The sequence below is a fragment of the Lipophrys pholis genome, assembly GCF_963383615.2.
Source record: "Lipophrys pholis genome assembly, chromosome: 15".
Lineage (NCBI taxonomy): Eukaryota > Metazoa > Chordata > Actinopteri > Blenniiformes > Blenniidae > Lipophrys > Lipophrys pholis.
In genome coordinates, this window is record NC_137642.1 from 9,605,557 (window position 1) to 9,628,914 (window position 23,358).

Sequence of the window (23,358 nt, forward strand, 5' to 3'; positions counted from 1 at the left end):
TTAACTTTTGGATAAAGTCAACTCTATATGCAACGGGGGTTATCATTAGTGAATTCTTCACAATGATACAAATCTGCAACTGAGGTCATTACAAAAGAAACAGCTGTTTTGTGAGTCTCCTGGTGCCAGGCCAGCAATTTTGTAGAGTTACATAATGCCTAACATTTCGATGAAATCATGGGTCTCTAAAATGTGCAAACCTGCAGTTTACTGCTGTACGACTTAGAGGGCTTCAACGTTGCACTGTTGGGTATTAAAATCTCCGTCACTACAGATTTTTTAATACCTAACATGTGTTTAGTTTGTAGGATTGCATGTAAAATCACAAATATGGAATACATTACCAAAGCTCAAGGTAAAACTCCTGGGAGCTTAGTGGATGAGGTGCTGCTGAAAAGTGATATAGCAGGTAATGGAAATGAGATTAAGAGAGTTCCATGCTCTCTCGTTCTTGCTGTCAATTATCTGTAGAATTAAATTATGTCTGTACGAGTATACTCACAATTGCTTTTGTTGAATCTGATCTGAAGACAAATGTTACAAAGCTAAAGCTCCATCTTTAAATGTGCTTGTGGGTCGTCTCTTGCTTTCGATCACTTCATATTGTGACCTGCGTTTCTTTGTGTCTCACTGCCACGTTACAAAAAAGCCCTAAAAAAAAATCTGCTGCAGCATTTAAACCACAGAGGAAAAAGAAGAACACGGCCAACTGCTGACTGGCAGTACACTTTTCCTAAATGATATTAGCTATTACGATTATAGCTACTTAGTCGACATCCCGAGTAAATCAAAAAAGATTTTAAAGCATTTGAGCAGAGTGTAGTTTTGTAAGCCCCCCCGACATTTTTCGGTCCGTGTTTGCACAAGACAAAAAGCAAAACCCACAACCCTCTAGTGGAGATCTCGCATAACACCATCACACTGAAGGATCAAAACCGCAGACGTCAGCTTTAAATGTGACAGCCTTGGAAAGGAGGAAGCCAAACAGTTTTCTCTTGACAAGAGCGCTGCTGCACAAGGACAACCTTGAAAAAGTGGATGTTTTGGGGGGGTTTCCACCAGCGGAAATCATATCGCAACCCTGATTAACAATTTACACTGATATATGTTTCAGGTGATCACTTGTTTTCTTTTACGAACTATACCTATGAGCCTAATATTGAGCACATCTCTTTTGTTCCCCCATATGCAACAAGCTGTGATTAAATGTGTATTCTGACAGATTCGAACCAGCATTAACCTTTGCAGCAGTTTTGAGTTACAAGTAGCCAGTCTGTTGCATCCAGATTTCACTCTCCATGTTGCGTCAATGAGCCTTGACAGCCCTTGACCCTGTCACCAGTTCACCACTTTTCTCTCCTTGTACCACCATTGAAAGACACTCAGCAATGCGGACCGGGAAAACACCTCAGAAGAGCTGCAGCTCCGGAGATGCTCTGATACAGTCGTCTCGCCGTGATATTTTGGCCTTCGTGAAATCCCTCAAATCCTCATCATGTACAGGACATAATGCTCATTCGATGCCTAATAGATACCACCAATTAACAAGTGTTTGAAAAAGATATATCATACAGATCGTATCACGCAGCAGTTTCTCACAGATGTAAAAAGACAAAAAAAAAAAGAAAAAGACAGACTCAGAATGTAGCAGACAAATGAGGTTTGAGGAAGGATGAAAGGCGCCTACTGAATGTGATGCTCCAGTGATCAGATATTACAATGATCAGATGTGACTGTGATCACATTGAGGAGTTGGACTGAATAATAGAAAAGTTTCACAAGTATCTGCATTTCTACTTCAGTGAAGATTGTGAATGTTATTCCACCTCTTCTGCATAATCAAGTTTATACCCCAGCGGCCGGCTATGAGGTGAGTGATCATATGAAATGGAATTAAGGACTGCAGTGCGTATTAACCTTTTGCTGGCATAGATCTTTACTGAAGAAAGAGATAAATGAGAGCAGCATCAGCTATGTCATTTTAACCTTCAGCCATTTCCACATTAACATACGTTCATAAATAACGCATTTGAAATAACTCTGATCAAATCTTATAATTCAACTGATTGTAGGATAAAAATTTGAAATTCTATCTCCATTGCTCTATTTTCTAAACGGATCCTAATTCAGGACGTTTATGGGGCCGTCCTCATAGTCTCACTTAGTCTACTGTATATTCTAACCGTGCGTGCTGATGCATCCAGCAGACAGACATATAGTCACAGGAGACAGTATTTCTGAGCTCTATTTGCCCCTCATACAGTACATGCCATCTGGAATCGCTATCGCTTTCAAGACCCATGCTTCATTTTTACTGTAATCAACAACAGACTCTCAGCTGCAACAAAGTCACTCAGTTTATGCAACTTTACTCGTTTCCTGTTGCTCGAGGGGAAAATCTATAAAACAAAATTGTAAATCTATGGATGCAATCAATCGAGTCTGACACCTAGGAAAATGGCACACAAGTTAGACTCTATAATCCTCCTTAGGATCCGACTCGTAAAGTCACCACTGACATTTAAGCTTTAGATTGTAATTAAAAAAAAATTATTATTATCAGTTATCTGCTTTGGAGGAACTTCTCACAAAAGATTTCTAGATACAGTACATAGCATGAATATGAGAAACACAGATTCAGCAGCAGGAGGCAGCCTTTTTTTTATTTTTTTTATAACCTGAGATGATGAGGAATGCAGGAGCTCAGCAGTCCTGCAGACATCTGACACCACTGTTGAGCAGAGCAGGAGAGAACCCCATTCATTTCCAGCTTCTGTATTTATTAACAGTAGATCCTGTATCAAAGCACAAGGGGGAAGGTCTCCCGCCCCAATACACACACTTCCAGTTTTCATAAAACACTGGGTTTCAATTACCTGGGTGGTACAAGCAGGAGTGGGGGTCGGTAAATACGGCACAAAACGACTTTCAAGAGCTAATGTTGACCTAAGGAATAACCTTCACTCCCTCCCGGTCTCTGAAAGAAACCCCTCATGGGCTAAACGACACTGTAGCCCACGGCTTGTGTGCTCTCCAGACTCCACTGATTCGGAGACACAGCAGTCCTTGAGCCTCTGAAGGCCCACCCCCTTCAAATCCTGCTTTAACTCAATGGTCAATTCTTGACTGAGAGAAAGAAAGGACCCTTTTTGGCTCCACAGACTGACGTCTGTACACGATTATTACCGCCATTGCTGCTGCTCAAATACTGTTATCACTCATCTATTTCATTTTTCCTCTTCGACGGGATGCAAGTAAGTAAAGCAGTAGAAGATGACACTGAAGTATTGAAAACCTCCCATTTGAGTTTCCATATCAGAAAATAAAGATATACGATTTAATTGCTCGAGATGGTGATTAGTACCTTCTTATGTTAGGTTCAAAGAATGTAAGGGATGGGGATTTCTCTGAGTGGATAATGGCTCTTCCATCTGCTGCTGCAAGTTCTGCTTTAAAAAAAAAAAAAAAGACATTTAACACTTGGCAAGTTTTCCTGCATGGTGTCTTTGGTTGGTTCATTGACAAGAATTATAGGGTTTTTCCTCTATTATACAAGCAAACACAGTCTTGCTGATGCTGCACATACCAAACTGGGAACATGAAGGTTTGAGGATTCTCAGCATTTAAAAGACCTTAAATTGTCCTGCATATCAGAGATTGAAAAAATGTAATGATACTGTGCTTGCAGTTAAAGGAACCCCGGCTGCAAAATAATGCAAAGTATTAGCAGTTCTTTCATTGAATTATTGTGTATTATGACACCTTTTTTTTTTTTTTTATCCTTCAGAAGAAAATCATCTTCAGTCTGCACAGGATGGATAAGACATCATATGAGTACATCCAAGAGGGAAACAATAAACAGTGTAAGAATGCTGGCTTGAAATACATTGATCACGTATGCAAATGTCATGTTCACTTTGTTGTTGTTTTTTGTGTGTATTATATATTTACACCTGAAATTTTTTTTTTCTCTCACAATTTGAGTCCATGAATTTTTGTTCTTCAGGGTCCCCAACACAAACTTCAAGTACTTTTTTTAATCTTATTCTTGCTAAGTCTTTTAGGTTTTATAATAAATCTTCTGAACAAAGTTCATCGTTTTCAAAATATATCTGTAAAGTATTTCACTCTAAATATCCCTTTTTCTATAATTTGTGAAATGATTGCAATTGAAATGTAATCAGCCTGATCATGAGACTTTACGCTGAAATCACTTGACAATGATACATGAGACAATGATTTCAATCGCAACACATATTTTCAAAATAAATGAAAATGGAAAAGCTCACCAAACCAACCAATGCATCTCTACAGCTTCCACAAACAAGCAGAAAAAAAATTGGGTCAAACTGATGGGCTCACCAAGAGACCAGTGTTGCCATATTTTCAGCCACTTTTTTTACCACTTTGGTAATTTGAATAACACAGTATGACTTAAAGTCATTACAGAGTTACTGATAAATCGTTTAAAAGTAACATGAAGCATGTGCTCTTGCTGTGACCTCCAGCAGAAGAAGAAACAGCTTCTCTGAACATCAAGCTCCTGCTGAGCCGAAGGCTGAGCTCATCTTGCTTCCAGCTTGAAAAGAGCGGGCAACAGACATTATTCTATAACTGCATTTTTTTCGTGTGAAAATAAAACAGACATCCTGCTCATCCATCATGCCATGCTGAGGGCCAAACCTGTTTAATCTGCCAGCAGTGAGTCTTCACGGGCTTTCAGCCCAGCAATTGAACATCACCTGCAGGAATACCCCTGCTAAACTTCTCTACAAAGAATTGCACTGAGTCCAAAAAGGATAACTTTTTTGACGACTTTATAAAGACTCACTGTCATAGCAGGCAAGGATGTTAGAAATTTCACTAACTCCAGTCTGTTTTTGTCAGCTGGTTGAGTAAGGGAAGTAAGACATACTGTAGATACATCATGACTTACATAATGACAGAGGGAAATTAGAGGGGGCAGTGTTCCTGAGAGTTTGTGCATCATTTGACAAGCAGTGTGTCGTAGATGTGGTCGCGAAGTGGACATACTGAACTGATTCCATAAAAAGACATTCTCATCTGTGAGCGAAGCACATGATGTCTAACACTGCCCCTGAGGTGGAGGCGAGCTGTCTGCAATAAATGCAATATTTCCACGAAAGTGCCTGCAATTTATAATTTTTTTTCCTTCCATACGTACGACATTGAGGGGCAAAGTTTAAACCGCTGCGTACAAAGCATCTATACTGACCAACAAGGATGCTAGCTTAGCTTCGGTTAACATCTCTCCAATATAGTGTAAACTGAGGCGGCATCCTGGAGGATCCATTAAGCCGTTATAATGAACCAACCTCTCTGAACCACTAACTTTGGCAGGAAATTGCTTTTTCCATTTATTTTTTTTCCCCGAGTTTCTCCATGCACTTCTTTCTCCTCTTGAGCCAGCATCCAACCCCCCACCCCACCCCGGCAATCTCGCATAAAATAGACAAATAAAATAGCTGCAGAAGAAGTGAAGCCAAAGTTAGTAATTAAAAAAAAGTATTTTTGATATTATTCAGCTGTGCTTCCAAGGTTTTCATAATGCTCTGTTAAAAATAAATAAATAAGTAAAAAAATCTTATTTTGGGGGATTGTGGTGAACTTCCGTCTTGTAGGACTGAAAGCTACCACAGAACAAGAAAGCACACATTGCCGATGCACCACATAAAGTGGTATAAACTACTGTACCCGCTGAAACAAAGACCACGACACACAACTGGCCAGTGCAATGGAAAATACTTGCTTGGCTTGGGAGAGCCGGCTGGAAAAGTGGAGAAAGCTGAGCCTGCTTATAGGTCTGACCTAGATTCACTGCCCTGTCAAAGGCATATATTACCTAATCCAAGGTAAGGAAAAGTCGATAACAGCACTGGGCGGCAGCCACAGTCGACATCAATGGTACAGTAGCTTTAACAGCGTGGAAGACTTCTGGAGAATAGCAAGAAGTATATGGTGTTGTGGTTTTCCATTTCGAGATCTGCTACGCTTTTCATGCAAAACTCTCACACAAACTGGTCCCACACACAACAGTGTGATATAAACTTTGATGACAGTATGATAAAATGCTAATACTTTCCACTCTGTGCATCCAGAGACTCTACAGTGGGACACGTGGTGGTTTAAATCTGCACTGCTTGAAAATCCATACTGCCCTTTTATCATAACAAATGCAGCAGACACTTTTAGTAGCTCTAACTCAGCACATTTGCTGCGCAGCTCTGTGATACACAGATCAATCTGTCAGAGGCCATTAAAGAGTTTGTACTTATCCTGCAAGAGAATGGATGCGAAATTAAATGAGGGCTGAAATCGTCTTTGCTCACACCTGGTGTTGTTAGTATTGGCAGAGGGATATTGAGTGATGTCACCCACTCAAATGGAGCAGTTTTAGCTGACTTCCATTGCAGGAGGTGTTGAGATGTCGGCTAAAAGCAGGCCGGGCTGCTGGAAACAGTCTCCATAGCAAAATGCAAGACGGAGAGGGGATATTTACTGTAAAAGTGTCAGTGTATAATAATAAAAGTGTCAAATGGCCCTAGGTTGCATTTTAAATAGTGTGCAGTCCGCTGCCTTGCTTTCTGGACACCTAGGAGGAGCCAATGCAGGACTGAATGAATCAGCTGCAGGATGATTGGTGAAAGCGGTTCAAAAGGAGAATAGATCAAAGCAACAACAACATTCAGAAACATGAATGTCATAAGTCTGCAATGAGGCCGGCGTGAGTTCCTCATACATCTCACACATTAACATCTTGAACTTTGCACAGTGGTCAGCTAAAACACCAGGAGAGGAAGGGGGCCTCTACTTGAAAGCACAGGGACCATGCAGCTAAAATTCATGGAGGAGAAAGCTCATATAAGGCCCCTGATAAAAGGACTTCAAGGTGTCGGAATATCCGCCCCACCGACTCCCCATCAAGCCGAAATCCTACTGGAGCAGGGAGAGAAAACAAATACACGGACCCGAAGGCAGGACACGTGACACTTCAAAGCGATTCCTACCCCACAGACCTTCCTCGAGGCTAGTGTGGCACTCACGCCCATCGTGAAACATAAGTCCCAACTGCCTTCCTGGTCACCGTTTCCTCCTCCATCTCCCTCTGCCCGTCTTCCCTCTAAAGAACACATGAGTCCCATTACTGTTTTACTGTCTCAGCACACCATTAAAGCTGAGCGTCAGGCCTTATTAATGGGCCTTTACCTTCGCGGGCACTCTTGTCCATCATATGATGAATTTCCTAGAAGAAGAGTGAATCAGGCAGATGCTCACACCTGAGTGTCGGTGATATGGGTCTTATTAACCGAGACAGATACTTCTTTTTCTTTTGTTTCATTAGTGTTGCCTATCTGCAAAACCAATTCTTATTTGTGTCTTTTTCTAAACATTATGGAAACGAGACCCTGAAATCGGTTCTATCAGATTCCTTGAATAACCTCAAGCTGTGCTTTACATCACTCATTAAACAGTCACTGTTGTTAAACAGAATCACATACACACTAAACACAATCTTGGCCCTGTCTGCGAGCTCTTTCCAGAGGTTAAACAGCTGACTAAGGACTCTCTGCAGCTGGCATTTGTAAATCCGGCATGTCTTGCTGGCTTTCCATTAAAGTGAGGTGGAATAATTAATACGAGTCTGGAAGACATTCCTCTTGCTAGAGGCAACATTCTGGCCCGAAGCCTAAACCAACAGTGGGAAAAAAACAAATCTGACTGCAGGCCAAAGTGAGCCTCCAGATGGGGCTGAGCAACAACCAGAAAGCTTTGGACAATGGAGGTGAAAGGGTTGAGTTAAGGAAAAGGGCAGAGAGTTTGAGGAGTCTTTTTAGGGACACACACACACACACACACACACACAGACACACACAACATGCAGGCCACTGATTCTCACTTTGCTCGTCTTTGTTCTGGATTTGTTTTGGTTACTCACCGCTTTCACTCTTTTCAATGACGTCCACCACCTCTCCCGCTTGAAGGCTGATTTCGGCCGGCTCTTGCTTCTCGTAATTGGCCACAACCACATACTGCTCCAGGAGCATGGGGTCCGAAGCATCCAGACCTGGAGTTGATGGGAAAAAACATGCAGTCAGCCAGCTGCCGGCCATAGGTCCACGAGGACGACTGGTGGGCACTCGCTGTGCCATCGGTCTGGAGAGCTCAGCCAATCGCAATATTCACAGGGTTCAGTGCATCTTCGCCAGAGTCTAGCCATAGAGCTGCATCCCCCTCCAGCCCAACATCAAGGGCGACGGAGATGCTGACAGTCTAGGAAAAGAACCTCCCTCCAAACAGTGAAGGCTCAAGCAGTCATATGCAGAAAATCCATTCTGTGACACTGGAGGGACCTCATCCTTATTGTCCGACACAGCTGAATCCAGGTCAACACAGGCAAGTAGACACATGAACACAGTTCAAAGGTGGAGCAGCAAATGCAAAAGAAAAGGAAACTGGGGAGTGACAGAAAAGTGAGCTAAAGCCAGCTGAGGACAGGACACTAGAGTGGGAGAAAGAAATGGTTTCCCTTGGAAAATAAACCATCTGCTAAAAAGCCTCCCTCTCCTCAGTTGGGGCTGGAGCTGGAGGAAGAGTAGGGGGTTGTGTACGCCAATCATAAGAGTCGGCACTAGGGGCCTTAAATAGAACCAGATGAAGGGGCTGGAGCAGCGCTCAGAGGGATGGCCCTCTGTCTCCATGAAACACTAGAGCTCTGACTGCAGCATGCAGGGCAGCCAATGGAAATCTTTCTTTCTCTACTTTACTGAGTTTAACCATTTGAGCACCAGCAGTGGCTTAGTTTTCACACTTTATTTGTGCTCGCTTTTTTTTTTTACAGATTCATCTCCCGGTTTTACCAGATTTCAGTTGATTACCTAATTCCATGAATGTGAAAACAGATGTTTTTAATTGTGAAGGTCATTGTTGTCTCACCAACAACCACACACATTTTTCCACTCCGCTAAAGTATCGCCGCGTAAACCGAAGCCGACTGAAGCCGTAATCATGAAAAAACTCTCTAAACAAGCATAGCTGAAGGAAGTAAAGCAGATCTAACAAGTGTCAGCTGGAAACCAGACACATACCAGCCCGCATGTAGTTCACACATTACAAAGAGCTTCTGCTGACCGTCGAGTTCAAAGCAGCAAATAGGATTTCTGTCTGCACACTGCAGATTGTATCAGTTTAAGTATGTGCTTTTATGGAGTGTTTGGACAACAAGGAACGATCTGCAAACGCTGGTTGAGTTTCCAAGTCTCTTTTCATGATAGAAACACATGCTGCTTTATGTTTACTGCGGGCTGAAGTTAAATATGTGAGCTTTTGAATCTCAGTCAGCAAATAGTTGCAGTGCAATACTGACAATACTGAAGTTCTTTTTTTTATTTTTTTTTAATATCTGGCAAAAACAGTTTATGGAAAGAACGACCCTGTTTGGAAAATGAGAATTATCTTGTCCAATAAATTGTAGGGTTGAGGCTTAGATAAGGAATATTTGTGACGCTTCGGATTAAACTGCCATTTCTGAAAAAGCTTAACTGGCAACACGTCGTAAGACTAAAGATTCCTATTAATCCAAAATGGGGGAAAAAAAAAAAAAAAAAAAATGTTTAGAATTCAGGTCGGTAACTCCATTTCAAATGTCAAGGAGCTAATAACTCACAAAGATGAACTCAGCGCCATTAGCATAAACTGCCAAAGAGTCTGACACCAGATTACTGTGGTCAGGCTGCGGTTCATGAAACGTCGCGTTATTCGTGTAAAATGTTTCAACTGACCACAAAGTTAAGTGTTGTAACAATTGAAAGGACATGATTCAGATATTGACCTCTTGTTCGTCAATGTAGAACATGACAGTGAGATTCTTTACAGCAAACCAAATCATTACTCTGGCAATGTGTTGATTTAGTAGCGTATATCATTTGTAAACTAAAATATCAACAATAAATCTGGTATTTGTTTCACTTTTCTACAGCTACTTTATATCAAATACCACGGGTTTTGTAGGCAGCAGAGTCGGTTATAATGTCAGAAAAACACAGAATCCTTTGTTTCCAGCCATAACTGTCCACATTTTACAGATTATTATGTCTTAACTTTATTATGAGTAATTTAAATGTACCTCGCTCAGTATTAACTCATATCCTCAATATTTATTCTACTGCTTTGCCAACAAAAATCACATGTTGAGGACACAGTTTAAATAAATAAAATGTTTTATCGGGATAGAAAAAAGGACACACATACACACCCATGCACACACACGCACATCATTAATATATTATCAAGATTTTGGACATATAACTCAGCAGATCACGATCGTAAAAACCCATAATCCATTTTGAATGATGTAAACGTGCCTTTATAAAACACAAAATTAACTACTGCTGTGAGAGAGCAGTAAATCTGAGCACTGAGGTGAGTAAAGACTTTGTCAGCAGAGTCAATAGGCCTGAAAAACAAAAGCTAATATTTCAGCCGCCTTCAGGAAATGAAATGTTTTGCAACAGCAGGAAGACAGGACCTGAATAAGGAGAACATGTGTGAGAAACATGAGGTGAAACAGCCATGGATGGGTCTAATTTCAAAAAGACTGTGTAATGACAGATGACTTTAGAGTGAGCCATAAATAACTGTGTTCCAATCAAAGTTTGTGTCTCAGTGAAGTTCCAGTCCTTAATTCAGTCAAACAAAATATGTGGTATTTCTATTTAGACATGAGGAGATTAAGCATATTAAAAAAAAAGGATCACTCAAATAATAAATGCATGCATGCAACATCCAGAGTGTGTCATGTTAAATCAACAGGCACTTTATTTTTTTTTAAAGGTATAACGGAAACAAAATAATATCATAAAGGAAGCTTGAATGCGAAAACATTTGCACACATAACAACTTACAGGCTGTATATGAATGCCACCGTGATTTGTAATATAGACGTTGTAACTGGTATGAGACAATGTATACTCTTTATTGCCCGTGGATCCCAGCTGCCATTAAGAGTTGGGTGCTTCCTCTCAAAGTTGGAGAAGTTCTGTTGTAAAAGATTGTTTCCTGAATGCAAACAAGACAATATTGCCTTTTAAAATGGCCACTTTCATATATTTTTCATGGCCACTTTGGTTACACTTTATAAAAGCTCAACAAGGGGCTACAAGATTCCATACGTGATATCATATACATAAAATGAGCTTGCGTGTAATTTTGTTTGTATCTGAAAAGCCATGCCCGAGAGCATTTATCAGCTTCGAAAAGTATTTTCTTCTTGGCTCCCGTCAGACAGTGCTATTAGCCACTTTCTATGTTTACCTCTCCTCAACTCAGATTTATACATGTGCTTCCTGCTCCCACCCTTTGCACTCCCAAACGACCTAACTCATCCATCCCCCGACCCCAGCCCCCCACCCCCACCCCCTCCACCCTACACTCACCCATCATCGGCTCCATCCAAAGATGATGACAGTAGGGGAACTGTGCAATAATTCATGACCAGGAGGAGAAAGTAAAAGCAGGGACTTGAGGTCTACTAGTTTACACCAAATACGTTTTTCAGGATGAAACTTTTCTTTTTTTTAGTTTGTAGATAGCGTTGTTGGCACTGGCCGTTGTGTTTCAATGCCACATTCTGAACCCCGGGGTAACTTTATGAGAGCAGAACTGCATCGCGAGGAGTAGAATTTGGCAAAGTGCAATGCCTTTGTTTGGCTCATCAGCAGCAGATGTGCAGTTGGATTAGAAAGGGACACAGAAGTGCTGTTCAATGTACTACAGATGTACTCATGTCACTGAATCAGTATGTGGCCCTCAGGGAGAAGGGGCAGACCCCAAATAAATAGTACAGAAACATTCCCTCAAATTACCTTACAGCGAGGGAACCTTAACACTGCATTAAAAAAACAACAACAAAAACCAACTGCTGAATATCTTCATCATCTTTTCATGTACTGTGTATCCCAGAGTAATAAAGAACTACAAAAACAAGTTTATGTCCTTTGAAAAAGTTCCAATAAAGTTGCTTCAAACATATAAATGTCTACCATCGACAAATTAAAGTTTTGTCTGGATGATCCTTTTCTTACTGAAATGGGTCTTTTCTTCCTAAAAACATTTGAAGAGCTGACGTCTAAAGGTTTTTTTTTACATTATTTCCATACATACACTGTTGCTTTTCTGCATTTCTTGATCATTAGTCAATCACTGGGAAGCATGAAACTGTGCCTTCTGTAACCTGAACGTGTGTGTGCATGTGGCCAGTGAAGTGTGGCCCACTGAGAGGCTTTGACAGGGGCAGGTCACTCGACACAGCACCTTCAACTTCAGCAGACACCAAAGCAGCTTCTGATATAGTAGGCTTCCAAAAAAAGACTGGAATCAGATTCAAGCCACTAATTTAATGAGCGAGACTTCAAACCAATCCTCCACTTCATCAGGTTTTCCAGCAGAAACTCTGACGCCTTCACTGCGCTATAATTTGTAGAAAAAGGAACATAAGTTGCCTGAATTCACTTTTTACAAAATCCCAAATAAAAAAAAGATCAATGATATTTATCTGTTGTCTCTTTGCTATACTGAACTATTCGGGCTTGAACATTTGTCGTGTTATGGGGGCGAAACCTCGGCTTTGCCTCCAGGCTGGGAGTCCACTGTGACAAATGGTCACTTATGAGAAACAGAGCGGCTTGTATTGGATCTGCTCTGGGCTGGAGGGGGTGGAGCATCAACACAGCCAGCGTTCAGTGGCAACTAAGAGGAAAAAAAAAAAAACCCTCTATACTGATGCGAGTGCCCTGTACATGAAGTCCTGTATAAAAGAAAAGGTAAATGCAATATCTGATTGATGCTTGGGCTCATCTATCATGTAAATCTTTAGGGTGCAGTGAGACTCGTCACTGCGCAGCGCTCTGGAGGGAGAAGGAGTGTGTGAAAAGGCTCAATAGCTGTTCATTGAGAAAGAAGCCGCTCAAACGGCGTACGGTTGTTGGAGTGATTTGGCAGAGCTCATTTGCTCTAATGACTTCCGATGCCAGTTTAAAATCGTATCCATCTGCAAATGCAAACAAACACAAAGACATCTTGACCCACCCACCAGCAGAGCTCGTTAACAGTTTAACCCCTTTCCTTCCAATGAGCGCACGCACACGCTGTATACAAACACCAGCATAGGCCCCGCGCTTGCTTCTCCGCACGCACACAAGCACACACCCTTTCGGCCCCCAGAGACCTGCAGCTCAAGCGAAGACAGCAAGTCTGTGCACATAAACACACACTCCCTGGGCCTGCACACAACACTGACATGGTTTCCACTTGCCACGTAAACCTCTTCTCCTCTCCAGCTGCTTTTCACATGCATTACACCCCCGAGCGCTCCATTACTTCCTCTCTCCTACTCAATTTCTGACTTCATCTAAAGTTTCTTTCTTCTTTTTTTTTTTTTTTTTTTTTGAATGCATACTATTACAGCACTCATGCTTTGAAGGCAATCTGGAGATCCTGAACTTTAGCATTCAAAATCATGAGCAGCAGTCGATCCTGTTTCCTTTAGGGGTTCACTTATGACAGCGTGTCCCTTCGCCAACCACAGCCACCTGACAGAGATTTACACTGACAAATCAAATATCAGCTTGATTAGATATTAGACAGACAACTCTCTTTGAACCATATGTACAGAGCAGCCCGGCTATAATGCAGAGTCAATCATGTAAACTGCTTCAACCTCACAGGGCTCTCAAAGTATTACAAACTAAATGGCATATGGTTCTGTGTCTTACTGAAAACATATTATAGATAAAATCCCCCACTTTATATGAAGCACATTGCTTCTATTTTTCACGAAAAAGCGAAATAACACAAAGACTACAAAAACACGGTAATAATAAAACCAAAAATGAATGTTCATCTGTGAGAGTGTAGACGTAACAATGTTGCCAGGTAAACAGAGCTCCTAATCGAACCTCTAACTGCCTGTAGTTTTGTGGTCAGGAGCCACATTCTCTTATTTGAGGGCCGGGGCTCAGTAAACTCTTATGGGAGACCCACACCATGTAATTATAGAGCCCATAAGCTGCAACTACAGCACAAATTTACCACAGAATCACTGCACTTTTTTTTCTTTCCTTCATTTTAAATAGGAAGATTAATCTTTGACCACTAATGTCCAGCATGAGGGGACGGTGATTCGCTAAGAACCGGCATAAAGCATGCTAGATTGCATTCGTTTTCGTTTTGCAGGGTGATTTAGTAAGAATAACATCACATGCAAACATAAATATTCGTATCGTTAGGCCTTGTTTACATGATCACAATCTGCTGGAAACACTTATATTTGTCTGTTTGAGTTCACTCCGGAGTGATCAGATGGAACAATGGGCCCCCACAAGGACAACATGAAATGTGATAGTATGGACTTTGCCATGTGGGTGGAGGAAGTTATCACACATATCAGAGCGTTACAGCAAATATATTAGAATTTGAGATGAGGAGAAAAAAACTGAAAAAGGTAACGATGGTAAAACATAATAAAGTCTGCAAATAAAAGTTGCGGTGAGCCAGATGAGGAGATTTCTAGGACTGAGCCAGTTTACACAACCTTTTCCAAATAATAATTCAAAAAAAGGAGAAAAAAAACCCAGTCATAATCAATGCAAGAATTGCTCCCATTGGACGTTGTACATTAATCTCTTAGCATAAACCCCCCCCCCCCCCCCAGCGTTTTGTGCAATCTGGAGTGTGTTTGGTTGCGCCCGACAGACGTGATCCTCAAAGCGCCCCGTCAGTAGAATAGCTTTCACGCCATGCGTGATGCGTGCAATATCAAGTTTGCACAAATCTTCAGTAGATCAGGCCCGATGAATCGCCAGATTATAGTGACACTCATGTCACATGAGTGCTGGACGATAAGTGTAATATTATGGTTTTCATTTAAGACTAAGCTTTAGAATTGATAACCTGTTCAATACCAAATGTAATCATGAAGAAAAGCTAAGGAGAGGCTCCATATACAACTGAATCTTAGCAACCAAAATTAATAAAACTGGGAGAAAATCTATTATCGACCGAATAAGGCCACTCAACACACACACACACACACACACACACACACACACACACACACACAGCTGAAATAACAACATTTTTCCATTTCACTATGTCGCAGGAATTCCCTCTTACATAAAGGCTCAATACCGTGGAACATATAATGAAATTAGGTTGGAGTCTTATTTCGTTTGGTGGCAGCTCCAGCACAGCTTTCCCTCCGAGCAGATCGCCCACAGCAAATTTTCACTTTCGGGTCACTTACAGAGACTTCCATAAGCCAGCTAATGTCACACGTCACTGCTTCAGGTCGCAGGAGCGACGACCACCGCAGCGCCGCATCTGATTGCAGGACTCAACGTGTAATTCAGTAATGTGTGTATTCCGAGAGCACACGCACAACAGCACAGCTGTTTGCTAAATCCCTCTCATACTTTTCCCGCTGCCTCCTACGCTTGTATCCCCATGCTCAGCTGAGTCACTCTATCACAGACACTCCAACACTGATCCTCCAGCCAACGCTGGCCCATACGCAAGGCCTAAACAGGTGGTCAGTTCCACCTAACATTGTTTTCTAAACCAAAACATAATACATGGGGTCAGGGTCAGGGTGTGAGTCTGAAAAGCAAGTGCTCTTGGAAAGGTATACGACTTTAGTTTAAAACATCATTCGCAAAAAATAATAATCGAAGGACAAACAAAAAAAGACAAATTCAGTGGAATTCAGTGGAAACGAGGTCTCCAGTGAACATCTTTCTTCATTATTATTTCATTTGCTGAGGATTTCCTCCAATTAATTACAATTTATTTAATAGAGTCGATCAAAATGTTTGGCAATTCTGCTGTGAAAAACTGAAACGTAAGAGCTGTTCAATTATAAAAACAGGTGTAATTTTCAGTTGTGTTCTTAAGAGGCTATAAGCCTCCCCAAGAATTGCAAACAGACTATGATGAGAAAACTGTTTGAAAAAAATGTAATTATTACCAAAGTAAACATGAAAACACAGCACAGATTGAGAGACGTACTACATCAAACAGTAACTGGGGTTGAAAGGTTTCCTTACCTGACTTACGTTTGCCCGAGCCGCCACAGTCTCTGCGAAGGAAACAACACCAGAGCAACATGGTCAGAAATCACAGCATTGATACGACTCTGATACGACTCGATCAGTCCCCCCTAACTGCAGCTGAATCTCTACTTGGGACCATCCAGAAGCAGTTGGCACACGAGTATCAGCCAAGCCCTCGTGGAGAATGTTTCCAGAACTTGACCCACTACCAGAGGGAGGGAGACGGGTGGGACACATATGGGTGAGTCCCACTGTAACTATGTCAAGGACAGTAACACAGCAAAGCATCAGCTCTTTTTCTCACCGATATACCACTATGTGTGTGTATGTAAGTGTATGTAAGTGTGTGTCCCTTCCAGTGGTGGACGTAGTGCGTTTAATGCAGCTGCCTCCATTTAACAGAACTGCATCTATTTACTTGACAACAGTATCATATCTCCCTGCTGAGTCCCATTCATGTTGAGACGTGAAAGAGTTTTTCTGTTCCTCCGTTGAAAAAACTGAAAGGGAGAGAGTAAAAGTGGGAATGAATCCGGTCATGGCGGTCACAGAGCGGCGATTTCGCCGTTCGCTGGCCACGTCGTCGACCTCCATCGGCCGGGAAAAGATATTCAGGTTTGTTTCTCACCAGGAGAAAGAATCTTAGAATATTATTTGATATTTTTGGGGTTAAACCATATTAATGCAGTGGCCTCGGGGGCTCAACACACTCAAACCTGAGAAAACACAAGAGAGTCCAGAAGAATTACTCCGAATACAAAAACATCACATAATACTGAAATGAGATGTTTTAAAGTTTGTCCTACAAACTAATGGGCAGAACAGTGGCTGTGACACAAAGTTACAATCTGTCATTGAAAATCCATGTCTGCTGTTTATTAGGTGTCATTGATATAAAATAGATGTTGTCAGTAATAATACATCTGTTTCTTTTTTCTCTTTTTCCCTTTTTTTTCATAAATACAGCCACTGTTTTGTCAGATTGGTTTGGATGTTTTGTTATCTGCTTGTGATTTATCGTTGGTTTTCTATGTGTTAATAGAAAAGCTGCCATCATTTATACAGGATCATGGGTATGGGTATAGAGGTGGCAATATCGTGCTTAGCAAGATCATCAGTTTGATTGGGCTTTTCCGCGTGAAGTTTACATGCATGGAATTTCTCCAGATGCCAGGGTTTCTTCTCACAGTCTAAAATAAGGCATTTCAAGCTAATTTGTGATTTTAGGTTTGAGCCTGTGTGAGTGAATGTGACTGTTATGCTGTTGTTTGTCATGTTTGACCTCCCTGCACCCAGTCGGCTGAATTATCATTATTTTCTTTTTAACAAATTGTCCTTCATTTAATGAAATGCAGGCTCGTTCATGGTGACGTCTCAATTCTCAATCAAGTTTGACGGTAGCCTGTTTTAAAGTTATTAGCTATTGAAACTCGACTGTTTTAGGAGGTGTGTGCAGACCGCATGTCCTCGTCGACTTAAGCCGAGCCGTGGAGTGAGCGCTGAGAAGAAACTGAAGTTTGACACAGATGCAAACAGACACCTGGCTCTCTAGAGAGGCCGGCAGCAGGACTGGAGCCACGGCTAGTTATGGATATGAGCACATGTTTGGATAAACCTTGTCCAACATTTGCCAGGTTACAGTCTGTTCATGAGCTCTCCGCGTTTCACTGACTCCAACTAACAAGAAGCATTTTATACTCGTGTTGCAATATCCCCGAGTCGAATACGGTCACGTTTGGTTTGGCTTTTTTTTTGAGGACAATATCAAAAAGTTGAAATTCCACTGAAACGACAAAAATGAGGCAAGTCACTCACTGACATTACATCAGTTTCACCCTTCAAATGGATGGTTTAGTATTGTATTAGTTCCTTCCAAGCAACCGATGGTAACTTTATGATGGCCACAAAATACATGAGAAAACCATGCACCGTTCTTGCACATTAAAACCAGCATATATAATGATAACTCAAATGTTTTTGTAACATTCCCCAACTATTTTAGCAATTTAGATTGCAGAACAATGGCACTCAACACTTGATAGATTCATTTTACAACATAGAAATGACTGATTTTGCTTAATTTGACATTTTTCCAAATATTTTACTGTCAGAAAATGGGATACGAATATATTTATAAAGTTCCTCACATGAGTTACCTTGAAAAAACAACTTGATTCTGCGAAATATTTCTTTTTACTGAGAACCATGTCCTTTTGTAACATTTGTGTTTGCACAAGGCTTCACTGTTTCCACATGCATGAGCACATAAGAGACAGATCACTCGTAAGACAATCCTAATTATGCATGTGATTAGCTTCCCACCAAATAGCTCTGTTAATAGTATAAATTAATGAGCTCTCAAACGGGTCTGTGACAAAGCATGGACTGTATTTATGTTGGATCGTCAAGCAACTTTGATATTGTGCACAATCAAAAATCTGGCTGCAGTGGAGTGTCATAACTCTCCATGTAATAGGAAGAGCTAGAAAACACCACTAAAACCTTCACAAAGCCAACCGACATAGTATGGTTGTAAATTTCTATTAGAAAAACATAACAGACAACTTTGAAAGCATAACGTTACGGAGGAAATCCAAATGTATGCGATGGGTTTTTCTTATCAAAACAACACACACGACATAAATGATGGTAATAGATCTGCTCAGGATGGGAATCCCATTCTAAGGTGGCTGGTAATGTAGCAGAAACCTGAAATATATGGACTATGTTAAGGTAATGGTCTCTGAAGCTGCTTGGCGTTGAAAATATGCAGGATTGGATTTAGAAAAAAAAAAAGAAAACAAAAGATGCGTTTTGTGGTTATTTTTTTCCCCAAAAAAAATCTGGTCGGTTGGAGATGAAACTGAGGGAAGCACTAAAGAGGGTTGGGAAGGAAAGACGGGGATAAAGTAGATGCTTGACCTGCCCTGCTTGAGCATGACCCTGAGCACAGAGGTGGAGTAAAATTCCTCCCAGGAGGAGCCTGAGCACACAGCTCTAGCTATGCACACCAACCGATCACGAAAGGGGAAAAATAGTTTTTTTTTCTGGGCGGACTTTCTTTTAATCAACCTTAGAAAGGCAGAGACAGTTGGAAGGCAGCCTTTACATTTCTAACTGTTTAGGTTTCATCGTGTGGACGCCCATGCCAGGACCTGCGCATACTGTACACACGCACAACAACTCAACACATCATTAAAAATGCAAACTCCTGAGAATTCATCCTGAGCTGGAGTTGAGAGTAACCATCTGTTTGCTGATAGCTGCAGCGCTGTCTTTGTAGGCGGGCCTATTTGAGTGAGAATGTGTGAGATATTAGTGCTTTTCTCACATTTTCTTTCAGCCCGGCCAACAGACTGAAGTATCAGCCCTGCTCTTTGTATACATTATACAGACACTCCTGCGTAACCTCAGATTAACCTCTGCAGGAGTAACTTTCAGCTCCGCGGGTCAACAGTTCGACGTCAATAAACAGCAAATCATCGTGATAAGAGTAAAAACCCAATATGCGCAAAGAGAGCCTGCAATAGAAGGTAGCTTTTTTGGCTCATAATGATGCTGCACTTTCATATCTACACAAAAGCGCACACACTAGAACAGTAAACTCAGGCACACCGCCCCAAAGCTCCTGCAAAGCTTGGCTGTGATTACACTCTGATGTCAGGTTAAAAGAATGTTAGTTCGACCACATATCAAGCACTAATAGCTTCCCTTGTGGTGAAGCACTGATGTCAAATTAGGCTTCAGACTGCAAAAAAAAAAGAAAAGAAAAAAAGACTTGCATACAAATGCTGCAGCTCTCACACATATAAGGAAAAACATTATTGAGTAGTAGGTTCATTAATTTGTGTTCTCACAATCACAACATGGGCCCTCACCTTCTAATTGGAAATGAAAAGAAGGTTTCTGAATGAAACTGCAAGGCTTTACACATAAGATAAACTACGTTTTGGTTGGACATTAATCAGAAGAAGGTTTCTTGAGGTACACAAAGGACAAAAAAACTCACAAGATCATGAATGTCCATACTTAAATGACATAAACCCATCTTTTTTTTTTTTTTTTTTTTTTTTTTTTTTCTTCGCCCTTGTCCTGTTCGGCAGCTTGGGCCAACAATATGATGTGATTGAGAGCCTTCGGAGTCAGAACAGTTTTTGGTCTTGCAACAGGGAGAGACCTGGAGTCTCCTCCTGTTGCCTTCTCCGTCAGAAGCTGGCATGGCTGCCGTACACGACCGGGGGGGAACGCACAAAGAGAGAGAGAAGAGAAGAGAGAGAAGAAAGTCGAGGGGGGTGGGGGGAAGGGGATAACATACAATGTCCTTGTTGTGCTACATATATTATTTGCAATAATCACACTCATCCAAATACTTTCCAACTGTTATTAGATTGAACCAGCCTGAGCAGCTCTATCTAGACAGTAAGATGATTTCTTAGATTAACCATCCTGAGCAGCTCTATCTAGACAGTAACGTGAAGCAGGAACATGAAATAACAAAGAGGCAACAACAAAAGAGGAACATGATTTTTAAAGTTTGAGCAAATGATGACAGACAACAAGCAACTTCAGAAGCACCTTTCGTGAGGAGTGAAAGTGTGTGTGTGTGTGTGTGCGTGTATGTGAGTGTGTGTGGCTTGTCCACTGGGTGTGGCCGGAACTGTTGTGGGGGGACCCGTGGTGACACCCCGGGGTCCGAGGCCACCGCGCCCGGACACCGCCACCCCGGCAGACAGAAGCCCCCCAGGCCCGGGGAGACCCCAGCGAACCACCCCAGAGAGCCCCGCCCCCGCCCAAAAAGCACCCGACGGAGAATGCAGAGAGGAATCCCCCCCAGGCAAGAGGGGCCCACAAGAGAAGGACAAAGGGCACAGGGCCCCAGGCCCCGACCCAAGCCGCCAAGCCGAGAAAAGGCCGGAGCAGGGCCCCCGGGCCGAGCGGGCCGAGAGCCCCCCCAACCCCGGCGGCGAGTCCCACCGCACCCCCGGGAACAGGCCCACCCACCGCCCCCCCCAACCCGGTAAGGCAGAGACGGCCCCAGCCGCCGCGCCCCGGACCAGCCCCGCCCCCAGACCCAGGAAAGCGAAGCGAAACCCATCTGATGAAACACATTCAGCATCAAACAAACATGAACAAATGTTTCAAAAGAGGTATGACACCATGGAAATTCAACTTTCAGAGACACAAATATCATCATGTGCTTGTGACAAATTATTCTTTTACAAGATATTGCCTGAGCTCTCATATAACAATGTATATTGTTTTACCTACAAACTGTTTGAGCTTTCTGGTTTCTAGCTGTCAACATCACGACACTGTCTTAAAATGATTGTTTATCAATTCATGCATAGTTTACACTTTAAGAGGAGAAACCACAAATCCTAAAGAATACGTAGCAGGGCGCTGTAGTGGTTAACTCTCACTTCTCATAATGAGGATTTCACCAGTTCAAATCTGGATTTTGTGCCTTTCTTGTGTGAGGTTTGCATGTTCTTTGCAGGTGCTCGCAGGAGTTTCCTCCTCCCACAGTACTAAAAAATACCTGCATTTGAGGCTAAGCGGGATAGCTGTGTTTGTCCTGTGATGGTCTGGCTACCTGTCCAGGGTGTACCCAGCATTCACCCCTGAAATCAGCTCAAGTGTCCTGCGACCCTGAATGGAGAAGAACTGATGAACAAACTTGGTACAGAAATTGATTAAAGACACAGCTCAGAATTCCCTTATTGCCAATTCACTGAAAGGCTTTTTTCATATTTTATCATTTGTATTGGCAGCTTTCAGTATAGAAACTCATAAAGTTTCGGGTTTAGTGGTGTAACATCCTTGCTGCAGGCTATAATCTTGTCCAATGGCCCTGTAACTTTCAGGATATTTAACATCAGTCAAGGATAACTTCACTTTAGAAGGAACATTTATAGTTTCCAGCATAATTTTGAACTTGCTTGTTGACGTCCTCTCTTTCCCAGCAGTTGTTGTTTCCTCTCTGTCCTCTCTCTCCTTCCTGCAGGTATATTTGCAAGTGTTTGATCTTCAGTTAATGGCCCCATCAACCTGCTCAGTGTTTATTATTTGTTGTTTCTCCGTGCTGTACGTTTCTCCCGCCACCATCCTTCCACCCCACATAAAGATAAATGTAAATGACTGCTGACCACAAAAAGAGAAGAGCGTGTAGGCCGGTATATATCTTCTGCTGACTGAAGTCTTAACGAGTGACTTTCTGACTTCATACTTTCTGCCAAGTAACATGGGCTTATTATATCCCCCAATCTAAATACAGTAATGCTCAAGTCTGCAGTTATGCCAGCAAATTACCCAAACAAACTGTTTCAAAGTGAAGAGGAGAAATTCACATACAGACTAATCAGCAAAATGTAAACACAAAAAGGTTTGGATGCTTCAATTTGACATCTGAATGCAATAAAAGCAACAGAAGAAGATACTGTATACATACGAAAGACATTTTTCATGCTATCTGAAGATGCCTGCTGTCAAATATGCAGGCCTCAGTTGTGGAGGTTGTCCGCAAACTGTTTCGAATCATTTGAACGGATCACATGTGGAGGACACATTTCCCCCGTGGGGATTAATAAAGTGTGACTTCCAGTATTGTCACCAGTCTAAAAATACAGCACAAAGCAAAGTCACATTGAAAGATATGGCAGAAAAAGATACTTTACATTAGGCAGGCATAACTGTGCAATGAGAGCACATACTGTATTATCACTGGAAAAACACCCTGAAGCTAAAACTGAGAGGAAAAACACAAACCCTGCATGCGTGCTATACTTACTACGGAAACACTCATTTAATTTTATATCTAGCCTCTGGCATTCATCAGTATAAAGAAAATCTGTATCATAATGTCTGAATGTCAACGTGAAATTATTTGTAAAGTCTGAATTCCGATGTGAAATATTCAGATATGAGACTTCTGAAACTAATCTGATCTGTGATGTTGTCAGTTTATCATGTTTCAGTGAGAAGACCACTCACTGCAGTGATGGCCTTCAAATCATTCAGATCTGTGTAATCAAAGAAATACTAAGATATCATAATTACATTTAAAATGCATGTTATTAAACTTGAGACTTCAAAGGAGAAGATGTTTTTGAGTCTGATGCTCTGAATGCACAATTAAAAATAGCACCAGCTTGATGAACTGATAAAAGGGTTTTAACTATGTCTGATCATGTTGAAACACTATCTTTCATTGAACAGACATGGGCAGCAAGTGGCC

At 41.7% G+C, this 23,358-nt stretch overlaps 1 protein-coding gene across 2 annotated transcripts in view; it reads right to left on the reverse strand.

Moving 5' to 3' along the window:
- The window catches only part of LOC308120719 (SH3 and PX domain-containing protein 2A-like), a 56,351-nt gene that overhangs the window by 14,720 nt on the left and 18,273 nt on the right, over nt 1–23,358 (reverse strand). For both annotated transcript variants that reach the window (XM_080481499.1, XM_080481498.1), the window contains exons 6-7: nt 16,119–16,150; nt 7,958–8,086 (exon numbers count right to left, since the gene is read on the reverse strand). In XM_080481499.1, the coding sequence (XP_080337625.1) occupies nt 7,958–8,086; nt 16,119–16,150 (161 nt within the window). The remainder of the gene's footprint in view (nt 1–7,957; nt 8,087–16,118; nt 16,151–23,358) is intronic.